The sequence below is a fragment of the Cottoperca gobio genome, chromosome 17, assembly GCF_900634415.1.
Source record: "Cottoperca gobio chromosome 17, fCotGob3.1, whole genome shotgun sequence".
Taxonomy (NCBI): domain Eukaryota; kingdom Metazoa; phylum Chordata; class Actinopteri; order Perciformes; family Bovichtidae; genus Cottoperca; species Cottoperca gobio.
Genome location: NC_041371.1, coordinates 21,472,404 through 21,495,088, shown reverse-complemented (window position 1 = coordinate 21,495,088; position 22,685 = coordinate 21,472,404). Strand labels below are relative to the sequence as shown.

At 40.0% G+C, this 22,685-nt stretch overlaps 2 protein-coding genes across 5 annotated transcripts; one reads left to right on the top strand and one right to left on the bottom strand.

Moving 5' to 3' along the window:
* Positions 1–2,334: 2,334 nt before the first annotated feature.
* Positions 2,335–13,922, bottom strand: gk5 (glycerol kinase 5). 3 transcript variants are annotated; one of them, XM_029453068.1, is made up of 17 exons: positions 13,792–13,922; positions 12,149–12,441; positions 11,627–11,738; positions 10,956–11,031; positions 10,750–10,843; positions 10,129–10,260; positions 9,860–9,935; positions 9,496–9,557; positions 9,335–9,408; positions 8,700–8,760; positions 7,898–8,024; positions 7,586–7,690; positions 7,406–7,500; positions 6,475–6,578; positions 6,321–6,380; positions 5,567–5,700; positions 2,335–4,565 (listed from the first exon to the last, which is right to left on the bottom strand). In XM_029453068.1, the coding sequence occupies exons 2-17, from the start codon at positions 12,272–12,274 to the stop codon at positions 4,396–4,398; spliced, it is 1,608 nt and encodes a 535-aa protein (XP_029308928.1). In that variant the 5' UTR covers positions 12,275–12,441; positions 13,792–13,922; the 3' UTR covers positions 2,335–4,395. The 3 variants fall into 3 exon arrangements, with proteins under 3 accessions (XP_029308928.1, XP_029308930.1, XP_029308929.1); XM_029453070.1 differs by having other exon boundaries at positions 11,627–11,720; XM_029453069.1 differs by lacking the exon at positions 13,792–13,922 and adding an exon at positions 12,753–12,857.
* On the top strand, positions 13,891–22,545 carry LOC115022164 (nucleolin-like). Of its 2 annotated transcripts, none has more exons than XM_029453067.1 (15): positions 13,891–14,048; positions 14,388–14,496; positions 14,571–14,657; positions 15,829–15,924; positions 16,002–16,103; positions 16,848–16,919; positions 16,990–17,113; positions 17,239–17,405; positions 17,665–17,794; positions 17,961–18,121; positions 18,586–18,715; positions 18,811–18,926; positions 19,079–19,205; positions 19,312–19,523; positions 22,149–22,545. In XM_029453067.1, the coding sequence occupies exons 1-15, from the start codon at positions 14,034–14,036 to the stop codon at positions 22,271–22,273; spliced, it is 1,773 nt and encodes a 590-aa protein (XP_029308927.1). In that variant the 5' UTR covers positions 13,891–14,033; the 3' UTR covers positions 22,274–22,545. The 2 variants fall into 2 exon arrangements, with proteins under 2 accessions (XP_029308927.1, XP_029308926.1); XM_029453066.1 differs by having other exon boundaries at positions 15,826–15,924.
* Positions 22,546–22,685: the final 140 nt, after the last annotated feature.

The following is a 22,685-nucleotide window of genomic DNA, read 5'->3' as shown; positions in this document are numbered from 1 at the left end:
CTATGGCAATTGAAACTAGAATGTGTGTGGGAGTGAGCGAGAGAGAAAGAGAGAGAGTGAGAGAGAATGACTTCTTTCATCTAGTAACATTCCAAAAATAAGATTGTTGGATTGTTATCAGGTTCTCCCAAAAAGTTGCTTCAGACTCTTCAGTTGATCCAAAATGCAGCGGCATGTGTATTGACAAGAACAAGGAAACGGGATCATATTACTCCTGTATTAGCTGCTCTGCACTGGCTCCCAGTAAAATACAGAATAGAATTCAAAATCCTTCTCCTGACTTACAAATCAATTAATGGTCAGGGTCCAGCATATCTTAAAGATCTCATAGTACCTTATAAACCAACAAGAGCATTGCGCTCCCAGACTGCAGGGTTACTTGTGGTTCCTAGAGTCTCTAAGAGTACAATGGGAGCCAGAGCCTTCAGCTATCAAGCTCCTCTCCAGTGGATCCAGCTTCCAGTTTGTGTTTGGGAGGCAGACACACTCTCCACATTTAAGTGCAGGCTAAAGACTTTCCTTTTTGATAAAGCTTATAGTTAGGGCTGGCTCAGGTTTGCCCTGGATCAGCCCCTAGTTATGCTGCTATAGGCTTAGACTGCCGGGGGACACCTCCCTGCTCTCTTCCTTCTCTTCCTCTCTCCTCCCCTCCCTCTCTCTTCCTTCTCTTCCTCTCTCCTCCCCTCCCTCTCCCCTCCTCTCCCTCTCTCTCTGTATGTATTTATATAAATGTATGTTACTAACTCACCATCCGGGGTATCATCCCCAGAGTGTCTGTCTCTCATGTGGCAGGTTGCCACTGATAAAGTTTACGTCAGGATCATGAATCGTGACAGCGCCTGCTGACCTGGTCCTGCTGGACACCGGGAAGCCTTATTGACATTTTCCTGGATTTATCCATACTTTCTATTTCTTTTTTTTCCAACACAACATAATTTCTGTCAAATGTTGTATTTGTACTATGTTGTTTATCCTGTACACACGACATCTATTGCACGTCTGTCCGTCCTGGGAGAGGAATCCCTCCTCAGTTGCTCTTCCTGAGGTTTCTTCCATGTTTCCCCCTTTAATTTTGGGGTTTCTTTTAGGAAGTTTTTCCTTGTGCGATGCGAGGGTCTAAGGACAGAGGGTGTCGTATCCTGTACAGTCTGTAAAGCACACTGAGACAAATGTATCATTTGTGATATTGGGCTATACAAATACATTTGATTTGATTTGATTTGATTTGACTGTAAACAGATGTGTCACAGTTAACAGAACATTTCCCCCCACCAAGTAAGGCAATGGTGCTATTTTGGTTCTGTCGTTTTATATCTACAATCTAATAAATGAGCTTCACAAGTATCATTTGATTCAAGTGTCTCGTGCCAATGACTGAAATAAACTGAGCTGAGAGAAGGAGTTAGATGCTCAGGCAGCAGGGCGAGAGGCTGAGACACTGTCAACAGAAGAAAAAAAGGGACAAGAGCTTAACTTCCAACCCCGACACTCCAGCGAACAATCCCAGTGTGTCACAGCGAGTGAGGGAAGAGAAGAGGGAGTTATATAATGACCCTTGATGCAGGGTTCAGCTCATATGGGGGAGGGGGACTGGAGTAGTGGTCGCATTGCATCCAGTTCCTGCTGTCAGATTGAATTTGTTGCAAGGCAGGGTCCACCACAACTCATACAATGCGGCACCAAGGCACAATACCAGCACGCACACACACACACACACACATTTTACTGATTAGTGTGAGAGCCGGCAGCACTGATTCATGGGCTAGTCCTGTCTGTCTCACTTACTCTGGCACATTTTATCTGTGAAGGCATCTCAATGCAAGCCAAGCACACTAGAAAACAACTGCCCATGTTTGGGTGAGAAAGCTGAGATTGACAGCTGGAGTAGAGGAAGTGTTTGCACGAAGGGAAGCAGGGGTGATGCAGAAAAGCTATACTTTATGTTTCTGTGCGATGTACACACAACTTCCGCTCTTCCTCTGAGGGGATGAGCGCACAATCCTCCCATTGTTTACAAAAACCCCCTTTCTGTGCACTCAATTAGCGCCCCCTTCACCATACCAGCACCATGAGCAGGGAAACACACCCCATTTGTTCTCAGTCCCTCCATCGGCAAGCTACCATAGCAACCCTCACTGTGAGGTAGGTCACATCAATGGGAAGCGATCCCCGACTCTCATCCAACAGCCTGTGTTTCTGATCATTCCCCGTGGGACAAGACAATTTCCCCAGAGTCCATGTGGAGGTAAAACCTTTTAGGCAGCATCTGCTCGCTCACCATGTCGGTGACACAGACTGTACGCATGACACACTCAAATCACCACAAACAGCTGCTCATCATTTAAAAATGTTTAATACTACAAAGTACTTCAATTTCAGTAACAAAATTCATGATCATACAAATGTACCATTTGTTATTCACCAGCAGCTTGGGATGACATGTGCCATTTAAGAACTAAAGGAAGTGTGAGCAATGTCCTTTCGATCTGAGGTGTTCATTTTTGCATTGTGCATAGTATCACTTGAATCACACAACAATATTACATTATTGGGAAAGGCAAACACATTTAACAATACCCAGCAAGTAGAATACACCAAGAATAAGATTCAGTTTACATTTAAGTAATTAGTTAGCATTTTTATAATAACACAACTAGAATGTGTAACTTTGTCATCAGAGTTCATCAAGTTAAAGACTTGAGTCAAAACATTATCATGACATCATGGCTGTTCCCCGTGGAGCAATGCAACATTAAACACAAACTAATACCTGAAACAATGACTACAAAACAATGACTGACAAGAAATACACATTTGTATGCATCCTAATTGTGTTTTATGCCACTCAGTTAATGTTGAGATCCCAGATCAATTTGTTCCTAAACAACAGAGCATGCTCCTGAATTTGGGATTAATGTGTGAGCCGACATACAACACTTCCAATGGAGATGCGAGTTGCATCAAAGAGGTCATATTTCAACAACATCATCTTCACATGAATAATTGTTTGCAGTTTGAAGATAAGTTCAAGTACTGTGTAAAGCTTGCAGCTAGAATAGAGGATGATTAAAGTGAAGCTGCTCCTGATTTCCAAAAGGCAACATGTGGATCTTTTCTCTACAGGATTAACATTTCTTTACAAGACAAAGCAGCACAAGTATTTTCATTGTCGATTAATCTCTTGAAAATGGTGGAAAATGTGTTTCCCAAAGCCCAAGATGTCAAAAATCTTGTTTTGTCCACAACTGAAAGATAGTTTACTGTCATAGAGGAGCAAAGAAACCAGGAAATACTCGTGTTTAAGACGCTGGAATCTTCACTTCTTCTTTCCTAGCAGAAATGACTCAAACGAATGAACTATGACCTTTGCAGCTCTGAGTAAAGGCTGCTACGTTAGGAAGAAACAGGTTTGTTAAAAAGGCAATTACCAAACACAAGGGTCAGTTTTTTATTTCCCCCTCAGAGGATCATGTGAAATCAATGATTTCAATCTTTCATCATCATCATCATCATCATGTGGCATGTTGTTGCTATGGCGGTGGAGGAATTAAAAAGCTGTAAAGCCAGTCACCAGCGCCCCCATGTGGGAACATGTACACATATTATCCCAGCTGTATAAAATACTGCAATATGAAGAGGCACCAGTGGCTTGAGATGAGGAATGAATAAGAGGATAAGGTTGTTGTGGTGTGAAGAAGAAATGCAGTAAAAAGGTTTAGTAAACGTTTGGACAGTTAAAGGCTGTGAAGGTGTCTGACAGCGCCGTGGCCCACATCAGACCTTTCCCACAATCCTGCTGTCAACCACAGAGATCAGTGCTGCACAATTACGTCAGAGAGGATGACCTTTAGATTTGCTTCATTTTACAGTAGGAAAGAAGGCAGTCATCTCCCTGGAAACACTGGGAAGTGTCTGCTGTTAAAGGTTGTGCAGAACAGCAAGTCACCATCACCAAAACATTTCTTTGCATCATTCAAGAGTAGAGGCCTTTACACTCCCAGGGTTTTCTTTGCACATCTGTTGTTTTTGTCACGAACACTTTTACACAGAATGAATATTACTCAGCAAAAAAGAGACAAAATATATTTTGCAATGAGGTACATTTGTCAGAGTAATGGCATCAAGCAATCCCGTTATGCGGAATAGGTTGAGTGCATTTATAAAACAACATCTTATCTTTCACAATAAAAGCACCAGACAATTAATATTAGCAGGCAAGTAGTCTCTATCATTTATTCATTGCGCCCCCGCTGCGTGAAGGCCTCTACCCTTAATTAGATTGAGAAACAGCTGATGGTTGCTGTGTCTTAAAAGTGTTATTTTGTTTGCTTTTATGGGGACTAAAATATCATGTCTCTATCTTCCTACTTGGTCTCCTTCTGTGTGCACCCGGTGTCAAGGTTTGTACCAATTCATGGATCGCTTGAGAGCCCTCTCCCAGCTCTGGAGGACAGAGATGTATTTCCGACTCGGGCTGCATCCACCGCCCTTGGGTGCCCATTGGGGCAAGAACTCATCGTCCGTTCTCTGCAGCTTCTTCAGCTCTTCTCTGCTCCTCCAGAAGCCTGCAGTGGCAGAGGGACACTTAGGTACAACGACATTAACGCAAACCCTGGAAAGAAATGTATAACAGAGGAAGTCCTTTGAATGCAGAATGTGGCGGTGTGAGATACAAATGAGTCGATGCTTTAAAGAGGAGAGAACGTTCCCACACAGGGGCTCTGCACAGCGGTTCTATAAGAAGCTTGGTAGATTATTTTACCAGCTTACAAACGTTCCCTCCTGAAAAGAAAAGCAATATATGTAATTATACAATGTTTGTATCCATTCTCATGAATACTCAACTTTCTTTACTTACAAGACCATCTCCCTTATTTCTGCTACGTATATGTCCGACTGTGCTTTACTTGCCTTATATGGAATCTGTGTCATTGTGTTAAACCTTTAAGGTCGGGGCAGGAGGGGGTGGGAGGTGGGGAGGGATGCTTCAGTTGTAACATTGTATGTCTGTTCCCACACACACTGCTAATCAATGTCTGAAAGTGGTGCAGATTTTATTTTATTTGACATATCCTCGACACTATTAGCTGCTGATCCACTAACAACAGATGACTCTCATAATTATTCAGCCATGGACACCGCCTGCTTCTGGCCTGTTATAAAACAACAAGAACAAATTCATCTTCTGAGTTTGATTTGATTACGCACTGACTAATTACATAATGTGAATAATTAAATAGTAAACCGGTTACATAACAGAGAGCAGCATTTCAGTTGCCTTTTTCTGCCAGTGCCGGGAATAAAAATAGGACTTTTGAAATGCAACTCAATGTCATGACCAAGTGTGGAGATATTTATAGCAGAAAATAAAGCACACTGAAGGTAAAGAGTCAAATTGAAGCGTCTGTGTCTCACTGCTTGACAAAGCGGCTTCTCTTCTTCTTCTTCTTCTTCTTCTTTGTGCTGAGCAGCCTCTCTAAGACATGCAGCTTCACATGGCAATGTTTCCAATTTGAAAAGCACACAGCATAATATATATGTTGTGTGTGAGTGTGTGTCTGCATACCCACTCCAAGTCCAGCGACAAAAGCAGCCCCTAAACACGACATTTCATAGCGCTGGGGTCTGGCTAACTTTCTGCCAAACAGATCTGCAGTCAGCTGCATGACGAAGTCGTTGGAGGAAACACCGCCGTCCACCCTGAGACAGAGAGAACGTTAGCACACTCAATTACACTGCAACTCACTTTACTGTAACAGTATCAGAAGTATACACCTCTAATGCATTGGCAATAAAATCTGGACTGCATTAGTAGATGCAGAGTACACAACAGTCCACTCTGTTACGCCCAGTTTGCTGGCTAAAATCCTACAATCAGATATTACACTGTAATCGATGATACCAAAGGGTTGAGAGACGACTACAGGAGCTGAACTGTTGAGTCTTTTCACCTGCACATAGGCCCGTCACAATAGTTACGTTATCCACTTATCATACGATACATGGACATGAATAATAATAATCAGCAGTTTTCCCTTCCACCATAAGACCAAGACATTGTGGAGACATTGCACATTGAACAAACCCGAGAGCCCATTTTATTTATTTAGGATATTTTCTAATGTGCAGCGAGCTCACATTACTACAGACCTGCCAATCAGTCTCATATACTATATTGGCAGTTCAATACACACACACACACACACACACACACACACACACACACACACACACACACACACACACACACACACACACACACACACACACACACACACACACACACACACACACACACACACACACACACACACACACACCTGATCTTTGTGATGGGAATGTGAGTTTCTCTCAGCATGATCTCATATAGCTGCTTGCTTCTGCAAAGAATAAGAAAAGTCGATATCAGTGAGCATGAATGAGAAAGAAAGGTAACAAATGTCAAACAGAAACTCTCTCTTCAGAGTGACGCACCTGAAGGCGACAGACTCCAGAATGGCACGCACCAGATGACTTTTAGTGGTAGAAGGTTTGAGGCCCATGAGGGAGGCGCACGCCGTGGGATCATTCAGAGGAGCCTTTGGATGAATAAATACACAAACGTGTCAAACGTCTATCAGTGAAAAACAGACACGGCAAAAAAGAAAAGAAAGAAGGGGTCGCTCAATCAAAACAATAACAAAAGACGGAGTTTGGTGGGATCATTGGACTTTGTCATTGCAGGCAGCTTCCTTCAGTGTTCAGGAGGTTTGTACCGGGAGCAGAATCCACAGAGGACTGATCCAAAACAAATATACCCGCTGATTAAAACTGGTAGAAACACTGAATAAAGCACTTTCACAATACAAATCACTGGTTCTCTGACGCTAATGTTTGCTCAGCTTGTTTCTCTGATAACTATATTTAGATATCCAAAGACTAAAGTCCTTCATCCGTTTAAAATGCAAAGTTAAAAACGTGGATAGAAAATATATTTAGGTTTTACATTTAGTACACAACTCAACAACATATATACATGTTACGTAATATACCTTGAAACTCGCAGCTATACTGTTTTACATGGTCACTGTGTGCATCTCTTGATTATTCAACCTTTAGAAAACATTGGATTTTATAATCACATGCAAATAAACTATGAACATTCAGGACACACACTTACAAAGGCCAGTTCACAACGGAGGGCAGAGGGAAAAAAGAAAACACACAACCATGTTACACAGAGACAAAATAAAAAAACTAAGAAATAAATCCATGCCTGTACTGGTTCAAATGTGTTGCAGTGAATACACGCATTGTTTTGCTTTGGGTGAATATGGCTGAAATGTGTACATATCTGTATATAAAAGTACATACATTGTTCTTTGCATTGCACACACTGACATGCACATTGTACACAATAATCTACCTGCAGGCCACTGAAGGAAGGAACAAAACACACTCCATCCGAGTCGCTGACACTGTAAGCCATGTCGCTGGTCTGCTGGACGTCAGAGAAGAGATCTGCAACAACACGCACAGGTTTAAAGGAGTCCAGCATTGGGTTTCATATAACCTTAGGAAACCTTTCATACCACTCATTGCTCACCCAGATCCTGAGCCCATTGGATGGCGGTGCCCGTGTCTGCTGAACTGCCCTCTGCCAGATACACCAGCTCTGAGCCAATCTTCCAACCCACCAGAGGATACAGACCTACGGAGAACAAACACGGCCTTGTAATGCACCTGAAGGACAAATCTGTCAATCTGTGAGTAAAAGCGGTAAAAACACAGTAAACTAAGTCTTTTTGCAGGCCACTAACAACGCCCTCAACGAGTGTTTAACTTGCTTTGCACAGTGACGCTCCTCTAGATCACCAGGACCCATTAATAACCCTCATGTGTGATTATTTTGCTTTACCTGCTGAGGACGTGTGAGGTTTGCTTCCAGTGTGGATGTCCATGAAGGTGCCGGTTCCCATGGTGATCTTGACATCACCAACTTCAAAGCAGCACTCTCCAAACATGGCTGCCTGCTGGTCGGCCATCTTGGCAGAGAGACAGAGGAAGTAATTTGTATGTTGTGAAAACTAAACAGATTTATTAATAATAATAATAATAATAATAATAATAATAATAATAATAATAATAATAATAATAATAATAATAATACATTTTATTTATCAAGCGCTTTTAAAAAGATACTCAAAGACGCTTTACAGGTACATATAACATTTTAAATTACATTAAGAAAAACAGGACATCAACATTTTAAATACATAGAAGTAATTACACATTAAAAGCAGATCTGAAGAGGTGAGTTCTGATTTGAGATTTGAACATGGAGAGATCGGTACAGTCACGGATGTGTTTGGGGAGTGAGTTCCAGAGGGAGGGGGCGGCGATGGAGAAGGCTCGATGATTTAGTTTCATCTGAGCGACACTGGAAACGTCTAAAACACCTGCGATGTGTAATAACTGAGAGGAAGAGCCTGTGTGACCTAAAGGTTCAATACCTCGTTATTCAAAGCATCTCCACCAGAATACAGTTAGGTTATCCTGCAGTCAGACGTCTCGTACCGATAATTAACTAAAGAACTCGGCTTAATTTAATTTTTACAACATAATGGCGGTGACCTCAACCTGGACACGCTGACATAAATTGAATCAAAAGGTTGCGATCAATATTATTTTCATTACAGTGTGTGACCTTGACAACTCACCACTGACATGATTGGAATGGACACTCCGAAGAAGGACGGGTCTGTGGATCCAAAGTAATGGCTGGTGTATCACGAGGGAGAGAGCAGAGACAATACATCATCTCACACTGTTCCTCCACCAACACTACATCAGCGTAATGATTACAAATAACATATCACAACCACACTTGCTTATGCTCTTTGGGAAATCTGCAGTACATGTATTTAGTATATTATGTGAACTAGACGGGAATGTGCTTTTATCAGGGTCTTTACTCCAATGACATAAACTAATCTGACATTTTCAAAGCAGCTTAAAAATAAACTGGTGTTTCATATATAATGTGACTGAAACATGAGTTATATAATCAATTAAGCACCTATTTCTTTGTGCTTGTGACTGCTTAATATGAAACAATATGTATATGTGATGGGACCCCATGTCACAGGCTGCATGTGTGTGAGCAGTTCAACTGAAGAAGAAGATTTAGTAAAGGAAAAGACAAGAATAACAAAACATTGGCTATCTGCCAAATTGTTATTTTAAACATGGGTATCGGCCCAAAATTGAACAATCATACATAAAATGTATGCTTCTACAATAAACGACTTTCACCGGGACACGATCCAATTGTTAGATGGAATTGTTGACTCACTCAGTATTTTCTACTTTGGGGAAAATAGAGAGAGGCACAGAAACAAGATGGCTGAGAAATCCACTCCAACACATCTGTGAACACATGATAAATGATATGAATAAAAGACACGAGACAGAGATAGACAGAGATAAACAGTAATAAACATGACTTCACCACACCTGATAGGAGTCGAAGAATCCTGTTGAACTGGCATTAGAGTAATCTGTGGCATGGACCTGCCCTGAAACAGATTTGATGACATAAATCGCACATCACAACATCTCTTTACAAAAAAGTACAAAAAAACCCAAACTTGTATGGGCTCTGGGGCAGTTCTCCTCTCCCATAGGAGTTAGCTCAATGTCAGCCAATCAGTGAAGCAATAGGATTAGGAACAAGGAATATCGTGTTGAGGTCTTAAAATCCTGTTGAGTCAGGGTGAAATGCAAACCACTGGACAAATGATATATTACTGCACTGTTCACAAAAGAAATGGTGAGAAACGGCATCACATGAGCTTCACATACTAAATGCCACACCAACCTTTCGTGAGTTTGAACAGCAGCCAGGTGTCGATTGTTCCAAAGCAGCAGTTGCCTTCAGCTACCGCTTGACAAACCTGGAAGAAGAAAGAAACATGATGAGGCTGAAAAAAGAAGTGAACAAGTGAGGAGTGTTCTGATAATACAATACATCCTCTCCCTGTTTTGTATAATAAAGCCTTTAACACAAACATCCTGGAATGCCTGCTCTAGGTTTGAGTTTCTGTCAGTTAACTGCTTTAAATGTGAGCCCTGTACACGCACACACACCTGCTTGTAGTGTGTTAGGACCCAGACGAGGCGGAAGGTGACATGTTGAGTGGTGAAGACGATAAGACTCGCTGCTAGCATCCGCTTCTGCCCGGTCAGGAAGTAGAGCACCTTCATCACGCCATGGATTGCCTACAGTTGTCGTAAAATCAATGAAAGCCGTACTTTACCGATGGGACATGATATTCAGCACTGATCCAGCCGTTGCTCGTCAAACTACATTTTCTTTTATTTCATCTCTTGTCTCTTAAAAGGTACAACTACATACTTCCCCCTCACCTACAATATAGAGCTATTTAATAATGTAGATAGTTGTGTTGTGAGCTGCAGAGTGTTGGAGATATCAGCTGTAGAGATGTCTGTCTTCTCTCTAATATAATGGAACTAGATGCTCTCTGCTTGTGGAGCTCAAAGAGCCAACAAATACATTTAACTCAACAGCAAAGTTTCTTTCCAGAAACCATGACCTGGTTACACAAGATAATCCACAGAGCTGGTTGTGAGCAGGTTCATGAGGGAAAATATGCATTTTTATTTTTGGGGTGAACTGTCCCTTTAACTTCAAAACACATTTACTAAAAGTGCATGACAGGCAGAGATGAAAAGCAGTGAAAGACTCACTGTCATTGTGCAGGATGTGTTCCAGGACTTGACCAATTCTGCAGATCTCCGATCCTGCCAGCTGATGAAGTTATGGAAAGGAGTCCCAGTTCTCCTGTCAAAGAGAAAGAGAGGAAGAGGTGTGCTACAACACTTCTCTCTGTTCGCCTAAAAGTGAAAAGGGCTTTTTTGGAAGTAATTTGATTCATTCATTCTTGATCATTTACCTGTCCCATGTTGTGAAGGTGCCTCGTTGAGTAGCGATGCCCAGGGAGTTTATCTGACACATTTGTACTCCTGCATCTATATCATGAGTACAGCAGCGCAGGCACCCACATTAAAAGAGATTTTCTAAATAGTGACTCTCACATAGTGTATGCTTTTTAAGGATAGAAACAAATGCACCATGTAAATCAATGTAGTTTTCTGTGTTAACAAAGCCAAATAATCACTTCAGTCTGGTCAGCTGTTCAGATAGGCAAGAAATAGTTTCATTGAACCAAAGTGTTTCTTATGTGTTGTGAGAAAAACAGCCTTTTACATGTCAATATGTAATCCAATCAAACAACAGCACAGGATTCAGCCCCGAGATAAACACTGTCTTTGACAGATTCTTAATTAATACGGGTATGACGGCGCGCTTATTAAGGGTGTTATTTATTGCACTGAACAGTAGCCAGAGAACCAGCTGCTCAGTTTGTTTGTCAGCCTTTAGCTGTATTTGCTTTCTTTGTAAGAGAAAAGAAGAAGTGCATTTTAACATGAATTGCGTTCAGTAACAGTATTTCATCAAACATGCATTTGTCAAAAGGTTGTGCTGATATAAACATGTAAAGTTAATCAAATCCAGTCTAACACCTTAGTATGGCTGTATCAACAGGACACGATGCAACTGTACCTTGCACAGCTCCCTTGACCACAGTGATAAATCCTTCCCATAGTGCATCTGGGTCCATTTCCACATATCCTACCTCTGGGTACGAGGGAACAATCTGAATCAGAACCAAAATCTGGTGAATTACACAGTAGGTTTTCACGCTTTGGTGTATTGGTGCATAACATAAACATAGTAAGAGAAAATTAAGAGAAAGAAAGTACAAAAAAAATCAATAACCATAAATATAGAGCAGAAAAAAATTACAATAAACATACTATGAGATATGTACAATATATCTGAACTAAAATGAAAGAGCCGTGAAGTTTTTAGAAGTGTTAGTTTTGTGCAGACATTTGTATTGTTGAAATATTCAATGTTCAAAAGGTCCATACTGTAACATGGATGAAGTATTACCAAAATAAGACACATAAAGATCAATATAATCTAGTAAATGTGTGTATATGTTGCATAGAGATATTGATGCCAATTGGTGGTGTGCTCAAAAATATTAAGCCAAAAGGACAGAGAGAAGAAGATGAATACCATGGTGGTGCATGATCCTCGGATTTCTGCCTCCTTGTCATAAACATGACACCTGATTGATGTTGTCCCGAAGTCCACCGACAAAATGAAACTTTCCTTCTTAAAACCGTTCCTCTGACTCCCCATTGTAGAAAGTTCTGTGCTAGTATTGCTCAAACTAGTCCCACATCCTCCATGGTCAGCTCATACTCGACTTGTTTACAGCTTGAGAGGATGGACTCACTCGATACCTTATCTGAGTTGTCGTGTTGAGACTGTAACTCGACTACCGGACCGCAGAAGTCCAGTTCTACCTGTTTGAGACAAATTAATAAGTATCGTGTGTACATTCATTATACAGGAAGCAGTGTTTACAATTGATATCTTAGATCTCAGGCTCCCTTTAACAATGCTCATCAAATATGTATAAAACAAGAAACCCTCTCAATTATTATTTTTTTTTTAAAAGGGCATCTAAGACGTATCAGTGTTAGACTGAGTGACTAACACTTAAACTTTCGATCTTTAAGGTAAATACACAGAAACGTCCGAGAGCAAGCTCGCGGACAGAATTAGCGTCTAGATTCCGTCAAGATTTTACACTTTGGCAGTATGAAACGCTTACCTGAAGATAAGCTATTAACTATTTGTACTCGATCATACAAACATTAGGCTACAGTTTATGAAGTGTCTCGCATTTTACGCGAGGAAACACAAGTGACAAGGTCCGGGTTTTTTTCAAAATAAAGTGTTTACACAGGGTAGGCCTATAAACAAAAGCGTATGAAATAAGAATAATTGGATAATATTATAAGGGAGCATGAATGAGCAGACTCTCCTATTTTGTGACGGAAATTATTTTAATCAAATTTAAGTCTTACACTTTTACTTTGAAATGACTTCATGTCTGAAACTTGTGGTGCTTTTAAAACCCCATTGATCTATACATTCTGACACTGGCTCATATATTTATGTTAAGGACACCCCTAAATACAAACCTACACAATATCAAGTCTCCAATTGTTAGGTGAACATGAACTAAAGCATGCTTACTGTACCATTTCTGAGATTTTATTAGTTAAAGTAGCACACGTTGACTTTAAAATTACTGTGAAACTTTGGAGTGCTTTAAATCATTGATCACTAAGTCCTGGCAATGTCTTTGTTTTAAGGACAACACGCACTTAAGACAAACACACTATCAAGCATTTTACTCTACCTTTACTCTCGGCTGTTTCTGTGCATTTACCATAAAGATCGCAATACGCGTGCACTTCAGATTAAGTGTTGGATGATTTGACCACAGAAGTGCGATTGACGGCTAGTTTGACCTCAGTAAAGTAAAGGCTAAAATATACATTAGCATATTTAAAACAGTTAAGAGGCTACTGTTTGGGTTGTAGAAATACAACAACGCTACCAGTTATTCTGCAAGTCAGAGTAATATACAAGGTCATTTTCTATAGTCTTGGGTCTGATGGAGAGGTTACATACATAGCATAGCTGAGGTAGAAGTAGTCCCAAGAGTCTAAACTAACGTTAATTGACTAACGTTACTAAGCTAGCTTTCAGAAAATGAAATTTGATCAGTGAGTTGATTCTAAAATCACTCCCGAATATTCTCTATCGCTGCTAACATCTTTCACCTGCTACACAATATTTACCCAAAATGTACTCGTAGCAGTGATGTCCGTACACTGAACATATGTGTCAGAGGGGTAGAGTCCGAAAGTTGTTGTTGTTGAAACGCACAGCACTGTAGGCACCCGTAGTAAAACATCACGCGCATGTGCAGTGCGTAGTTTGGAACATGTGGATGTTTTTAGCGCAACACACACGTGCATTACCGACGGCTGCAACTACTAGCTGCACCAGCTTCTGACCGTGTAGTGTTGTAACACTAAATATGGCAAAGACAGACGTGAGAATGACTGTATATATGTTAACTATGCTCAAATGTGCACTGATTAGATTGTTTCACGCTAAGCGTTGTTTGGTCTTATTAGCTGGAAGCTAACAGTTGGTTAGCTGGTGTAAATCACGGTGAATTCTACAGACTAGCTGTTTCAAGTGGTTAACTAACGACTAGACATCCTGTCATATTATTTATATATATTTTGTGTGAAACATAATAGAGCTAAAAGTATTGTAACGTTAACTGTATATCACAAGCTCAAGTTGTGTAAGCATTTTTGAGTGAATACAATCACATGTGTGAATGTACACATAACTGACAAGTATGTGTTTGTGTTTTTTCCAGGCTACAGGGGGTAGTAAAAGAGCAGAAGCACAGTCTGAGACCGTCTCTTCAACCAAACAAAAAGTCGGAAAAGATGAAGCTGCTTCCAAGGAGAACCGAGATGAACAAGGTGCTGCAACACACATCACACATGGTGTCTGATTTAAACTCTGAGCTGTGCCATTAACAAAGCTGAATCTTTAGATTCCCAGATGGACGCTGTAATTGAAGTCAATGGAAGTACGTCCACTGTGGCTGTATCCTGGGACAAGAAGAGTGAGGAGGGAGGAGGTGAGGATTCAGAAAAGAGGAGGATAAATCTGATCAATTTATCCTCCATTGCAACATTCAGCATTACATTTGCAGGTGTAATGTTAGTTTTGTGTTTTGAATTTTAAAAGTAATACTAGTTTTGTAAATAGATTTTTTTCCTCTTGTCCAAGGTATCCAGTTATCTTGTTTCTTTCTCCAGATAACTGGATATTTTTTATGTTTCAGATGTAAAAAGCATTATGTCTTCGTATCATTCATATTTACTGAAATAGATATTTATTTCTTACTAAGCATTACGCTATTCTCATTACAAAGGACATTAGAAAACAAAATTCAGCTATTTTCTATATCGTTTCAACAACGACACGGGACAGAGCCACTTTTCTTCGAGATTAACACACTGTCCAGTTTCAACAGTCAAAGGTAAAATACCAGATTCAGATACATCATTATACAGTTTCTCTAAATAAACCAATATTAACACTTTGTCAATAAAAAATAACTCTAATCCCAGAGTTGCAAAACAATGTGCATATATCTTTACACCAGGAACCTAAAGTTTGTTAAACAGGTAAATATTTGCCTCAAGTAACCAAGTCCATAACTGAGCAATACATATCTTCCTACAAGCCTAACATGATTCCCATCCCATGTCTCCCCTTATTTGTGCACATCAGAAAACATATTATGGCGCTGTTTTGCACTCATTCACAAATAGAGATTTTTCTAAAGCCTCTAACCCCGGCAATATAATCAAGTACACGACACACACAAGCCTGAAACGATTAAGAATACATTTGGACTCGTACCTTTCAGATGTTTACCAAACGTTCCTCCCAGAGCTCTGCCTGCTGCTCCAGCAAGAACCTTAACTCCTTTTATGAAATCCATATGTTCATCAATGTAGAAACCAACATACATTACACTTTACCTAGTATAACCATATCCACTATAAACATGCTGAATTACAATATATGTTTAATCCTGCAATGGATGACTCACTTTTCCTAATCAAATGTGTCTTGTCATTTAATTTCAAGGTGTTATGTGAGTTACATTTAAATATGAGTGTTGAGACCAAAAGTGGCCACTCATTAAGTTTTAAAATGACACTCCACCTTGAATGGAGGCTGCAGAAAAAGTGTTGTTACTGGTGTTTAAGTCTAACCCTGACTGTTTTTGCCAGAAGAACCGACTGAGATCATCTCTTCCGCTGAGGCAGTCGACTCCACAGAGGTCGCACCCAGTGAGAGTACAGAGACAAATATGATTCAAGAATCTGGAGGTATTGCAAATACAATGCCACACCAATGTGCCCGAGTTCCATTCTGAGCGGTGCCAGTAACAGAGCTTCCTCTTTAGAATCTCAGATGGACGTTGTTGCAGGAAGTACAGCCGCTGTAACTGTAGCCTGGGAGAAGAAGAATGTGGAGGGAGAGAGCGACGGTGTTAAAAAGACACCAGGTAAGGATGTTGCCAAGATGGGTCTTTAAAAAGAAATGGAAACGCTTTGAAATTTTGTCCTTGAAAATGTGTGAGAACCCTGTCATTTAAAGAGTCTGCACAAGAGGGATCTTTGAATGCACCAGTAAGCCCAGTTATTTATTTAATTAGTTTATTGTTTACATTACAGGTAATTTAGCAGACGCTCTTATCCAGAGCAACTTACATTGAACTAAGTACAGGGACAGAATGTTAAACAGGCTTCCTGTCGTGCTGTCTTGTAATTTAAGTTTGTAGCCTATTACAAACATGATCAGACTGGTGGGCTTCTGGACACATGTCGCCTTCCACGCATCACAGCTCCGTCAGGCCAAAAAGATATTTAAATACTTGTTTTGTGAAATGACACCTTTACGCCTATTTGTTCTTGTGGTTAGGACTCGTGTACGATAATTTCCCTCAAAATATGGTCATTTTAAACCTCTGGCAAGATAATTAACAATTCCTGTCAATCATATTTTTACTTTGTTATATTCTGTTGAAACTTGATCTAAACTGCTGTAAATGCTACTGTAAACATTTTCCATAACTTCTAAAGCAGGACTTACTTGATCTTTGTGAAATTAGTTTCTGAGACGAAGATAAATGTGGGAGATGATTGATATCTTAAATAATTAATAATAAAAAAGCTGTGTAGAACCAAACACTCTTTTACCAAGTGTATGTACTTCTGATCGTCTCCCAAACATTTTCTATCTATTGCAGTAAAAGGGAAACGGGTCGCCGACTCTCCTGTTGATGCCTCCCCATCAAAGAAAACTAAGCTCATCAATGAAGGTATGAACTGAAAATAAGAGTTTGTTCTGTAAGGTGTCGGACGTTATTAAACTGTCTTATTATGTTGCAGGTTTTTGTCTTTTTGTCGGCAATCTGAACAACTCCAAAACATTTGATGAAGTCAAAGATTCGTTAGCAAATTACTTCATGACACAAAGTCTCCTGGTTCAAGACATCAGATTAGACCGGTCCAAGTGAGTATGATGTTTCACTTGAATCTTCTGTCGGGTCCCTTTGGGCAGGAAACCCTCATTGGATGTTGTTTGTGCTGCTACTTCAAATACTGAACTAACTCAAAAGTAATATTTTTCTGTTGTAGAAAACATGCATTTTTAGATCTGGCCTCAGAGATGGACCTTTCCAAAGGCTTGGCGTTAAATGGAGAAATGATCGATGCCAAGCCGTTGAAGATTGCCAAAGCAAAGGTCAAAAGTAACAAGGTGAAGGTGAAGGGGAAGGTTAAAGCTCTGGTGGAGGAGAAGAAAGGTAACTGCTGAATATAATTATTTCACTTTTATGTTACTTGCCATTTTCCATTGCGGTGCAGCGATTGTGCTTGTGTGTTAAACCACAAGAGGGCATTCATTGTTGAGTTTATAAAACTAATGTGCATATGAGTGTGGTTGTTCTTCATTAACGAAAATAATAGATTTATTGGGCCGTTATCTGGGAATGTAAAACACTACAAGGTCCACGCAGGCTGATATAGATTGAATGTCTGACTCGAGGACTGCCCCGTGTTTAGGAGCCAAAGATGGAAAATGTCTGTTTCTGAAGAACGTCCCGTACACTGCAACAAAAGAAGACATCCTGAAAGTCTTCCAAAAGGCCGTCAGCGTTAGGTTTCCTGGTGGAACAGAAGGCCCAAAGACGGGGTGAGAGTGTAAACAAAACAAACCTGCATTAAGATTCACTAAGTTTACAATGCATTGATTATATTTAGTAATGCAATTGTAATGATGATTATTTAAAATGAATGAATATTGCACCTATTGGATATGTGTTATCCTTACTGAAAGGCATTTCCTTATTTTTCAACAGCATTGCCTTTTTGGAGTTCAAAAATAAAAGTACAGCGAAGAAAGTACGGCAGCGAAAACAAGGAGTCAAGGTCCTCGGCCGGATCTTGATTGTGGACAGTGTCGGTGAATCAAATGCGCCAAAAGTCACCAAAGCTAAAGACGTCAAACGCGACACAAAAGGTAAATCACTGGACATTTAGAAACGTGCTTTCGATAGCTGACATGATACTATAGCTATTAACCCTCTGAACCCCGAACAGTTTCACAGCATCTTTTGCTCTGCTCTGTGTCAACAGCCTGCAGAGCTTGTTTTCTCTTCTCTTATCTTTGGCTAAATTTGAAATGAAACGTGTAGAATGAAGTGATTTGTGATGAAATGTCACTATTTTAAGCGTAGATTTGGTTTTGTTTCCTTACAGAAGCGTTTGTCACACATGACCCGTTATAATAATTTATAATAATATAATAATTTCGTTTTTTTTTTACAGTTTCTGGCTTTAATAGATATAGATGTGTTATTTTGGCAATAAAAAATAAAACAAAAAATGCCATGAGGATTCAATTATGTTTGTTCTCTTTTTTTTTTTTTTTATCTGAATATCAGTCAATTAAATCTGGATTTCAATTTCTCTCCTGTCTCACAGCTGCAGCTCCTCCAAATAGCACCTTATTTGTGAGCAATTTGCCTTTCAATCTGAAAGAAAAGAACCTCAAGAATGCCTTTCAGAAAGCCATTAGTATCGACATACCTGAAAGCCTAGGCAAACCCAAAAGGTAAGCACATGTACACTAGCCTACTCTCTATTATTATTATTATTTTCAAATAAAGTATTTGAATATTTTTAATAAACATCTGTAATCCTCTGCAGGTTTGCATTTGTCAAGTTTGCAACTGTGGCAGATGCTGCAAAGGCCTTGCAGTCATCCCAAAACCTGACTATTTTAAAAAGGGAGGTCAAAGTACAGTTCTGCGAAATGCAAGCAGGTATGTGGGATTGTTTGCCATATTATTCATGTAGGTTTTACCTGTTGTCTAATATTTGATAGCAAAACACACATTTCCAGTGTTTCTCAAGTCAGTTTGAGTAATGAGTATTAAAAACGGTGATACCACAAATGTTTTTTCCCCCTCGTAAGACTCATCAAAGACTTTGATCGTGATGGGCCTCGCAGAGAAGACGACTGAAGAGACTCTTAAAAGGGTTTTTGACGGGGCTTTAAGTGCAAGAGTCGCTGTAGATAAAAAGACCGAAGTTTCGAAAGGGTGGGTAAACAAAAGCTTATTTTTTGTCATTGTAACAAGTTTAACATGTTAAATTATTCTGGGGGTCTGCTGCTCACTGACTTGTCTTAAATTAAATGTTTTTCAGGTTTGGCTTTGTGGAGTTTAAAAGTGAAGAGAACTGCAAAGCTGGCAAAGAAGCCATGGAGGACTGCGAGATAGACGGCAGCAAAGTGACTGTGGCTTATGCAAAAGACCAGAGCGCACAGGGTCCAGGACCGCTCGCAAAGCCTCCTGTGGCACCTGTTGGACAGGAGGCTAGCAAGGTTGGGCGGAAAGCAAGAAAAAGAAGCAAAAAAGGTAATATTTGGGTTTAACTGGAAAATCAGTCTCACTGTAGTTATATTGTTCAGAAGAGTCTGACAAGGAGACAAGGAGGGAAATGTGTTTGTTTAATGTTAACTGAATTAAATGGCTAATGTGTAAGAGGATCATCAACTCTGCAGTTCATCATGTGTACAGAGCATCTTTCAGCTCATTTAGTTTTTCTGGCCCTTAACTTTATTGTTATGGTTCAACCTCAGCTCTCGATCCGAGCTCGTTTTCGTCTGCAGCAGGAGGCTGCTCTGATAAACGCCATTTATACTTCCTTTCCAGAATTAAATGGCAGGAAGAACAGTTAGGAAAGAAATAGGTTAATTAGTATTTGTTTATTGAGCTTAAAAATAATTGATAGGCTATATAAAGCTCGACATCAGCATCAAGGCATGTGGATGTATAATACTTTCAGTTTGTGCAGCGGCTGTAGTGACACTACGCTGCCACTATAATCTATGACACGTGAGAGCAGCGCCGAAGTGTTCCACGGAGATCTGCTCTACAAACGTAAAAATAGGCCAGTGTTAATAGGCCTATTACATTTCTTTTTGTGTGCAGTTCTTTTACAGAGAAATTGGTCATAAAATTTATTTTTTATTGAAATGACTTAATGACGGCCAATGAGCGTATTTGCACTTTGGTTTTGAGAGTTTTGGCTGCATTTATTGTGCCAGAATCAGCTGGCGGATGCTTCGTAACTTTATCACGCACATGGCCTACTGTAGTGTGTAGATGTTCACTTCCGTATATTACACACACTGGGTAATAAAGCTGACGTTTCACAGCGCTGTGCTGTGTCCAAAAACTAAACAAACAAACCCAAAACAAAAGCTCACCGTCTTGTTTTGCCTGTGACTCACGCAACCCTACACCGTTTGTGTGCTGCAGGTGTAGCCAGTAAAAAAAAAGCATTCTGCTTCCCATCCGTTAGCGGACATAATGAGCAGAGGGATATAAATATGTATCCATGAATAACAGAAACCCTGATGCATACAAAGGTGTGGTGTGGTGTAGTATATGGTTTGCAATATTCAGCTGTTTGTTTGCTCAAATCTGTCCAATGTTTGATACAGGGAGACGCTAGTCTGTCATCAGTGGGCTGGTTTTATCTGGGGTTTTGTATTTGTGTAGGGTTCCATAAACAGCAAGAGACTGTTACTCTACGCCAGGGGTCAATAACTGGCGGACTGAGTCCGAGTCCGGACCCAGACGCCGACCTATCTGGACCCAGTCCTATAATCAATAAATTATTAAGGGATTTTCAATTTTGACGGGGCGCTTCTATTTTAACCGGCGTAGCTTTTCTCGTTTTTACGGCACTGGTTTAGCGGTTCAGGAAACTCACAGACCAATTACATGCGCGTTAGGCCATCCCACGTGATGCTACTCGGCGCTTGGCGCTCTCCAAGAAGAGAGAAGTCAACAGAGCTTTCAACCCAGAATGGACTCATTCATGTCCATCCTTCCCACTGGAGCACAACACCAGCGTCTCATATGCTCAGAGACCGTGGTGCTCATTAACAGTGGTGATGTGAAACGCCACTATGAGACAAAGCACAACGTCTTTGACCAAACAAACCCTCTCAAGTCTGAACTGAGGGCACAGAAAATAAGCACTCAGAGCCCAATATGATTTTGATTTGTGACAAAATAAAGCAGATAGTCCACCTGTCAGCATCATCAGCCACAGAGAGCAGTTTAACCCAGGATGTGCTAGTCTGGGTTAAACTGTTCAATTGTTAAAATGTGTTGATTTATTCTAACACTGGTTGAGAGTTAAATCAAGATGTGAAACAGTTAAAGAAAAAGGGAAACTCAAGCTGCTGCTACACTTTATTTTATGTTTCTAAGATTAAGCACTTTATTTTAAGATGCACAATTTTTCAAAAACTATTTTATTTATGTTCTCAATTTTATTTTTAAATGCAGCCCAAGAAGAACATTATACATATCTACAGTATCTATCTATCTATCTATCTATCTATCTATCTATCTATCTATCTATCTATCTATCTATCTATCTATCTATCTATCTATCTATCTATCTATCTATCTATCTATCTATCTCTGTCTGTATAGTTCAATGTTAAGTCACAATAAATATTGTCTAAATGTTTTTAAATTGTACTTTCTTTATTAGATTTGACAGTCAGCTGTTGATGACATGCAGACGTTGATACAGCTACTAGACTTCAATATCTCACACTAATTCATAACGCAAGTTAGACATTATGATGCTCCGGACCTTTGCTTGTGGAAATGTTCTCTAACTGGACCTCTTTAGAATTTTAGTTGAATACCCCTGGGCTACACTTTTAGTTTACCGTCTTTATTTTGGTTCTTGACTGGTTTGGTTTGATTATTTTTTTTTAAGTTATAGTTTTCGTGCCTTTATGATAGTGAGAAGTGCAGATTGTGAAAGGGGGAGAGAGAGAGAAGGGGAACGACATACAGCATATGGCCGCAGGTCGGACTCGAACCAGTGGCCGCCGTGGCAAGGACTCAGCCTTTATATATGGGTCGCCTGTGCTACCGGGATGCCCCGGTTTTATGTTTTTTGAGTAAAAATAAAAACGTTATTCTTTTTAATTGTTTCTTTTTATTCAGGTAAAAAAGGTGGAGCTGGCACACCACAGAATGCTGTCAAAGTCGTGGAAGATGCCGTCAAAGTCGTGGAAGATGCCGTCAAAGTCGTGGAAGATGCCGTCAAAGTCGTGGAAAATAAAGTCTAACTTTCCTGGGAAAAGTTATACAGATGTATCTCTCTTGAAAACATGTATGAACTCAAGACTTTTTGAGTTTCTTTGAATGTGTCAGGGTGTGAAAATGTGTTGAGTATTGTTGGTCCTACCTGATTGTAGGACATGTGACACTTTGTAACTTTAGCTGTCATATAGTGTACTTTAAACCATTAACTTCATAACTATTATGAAAAGATATGAAATACCCATTGTCGTTTTGTTGTTAAAAGATGATGTGAAGATAAATATATTTTAAAACCCTACCAGCTGTGTCTTTGAGTGTTGTTGTAACATCTGTGATGAAGACCCAAAAGGTTATCCAAGGACTTGATGAAATCTCAGCCAAGTCACAGACTGTTTCTTCTCTTCCACTGACCTGAAATAACACCAGTCTCCCAGCTAA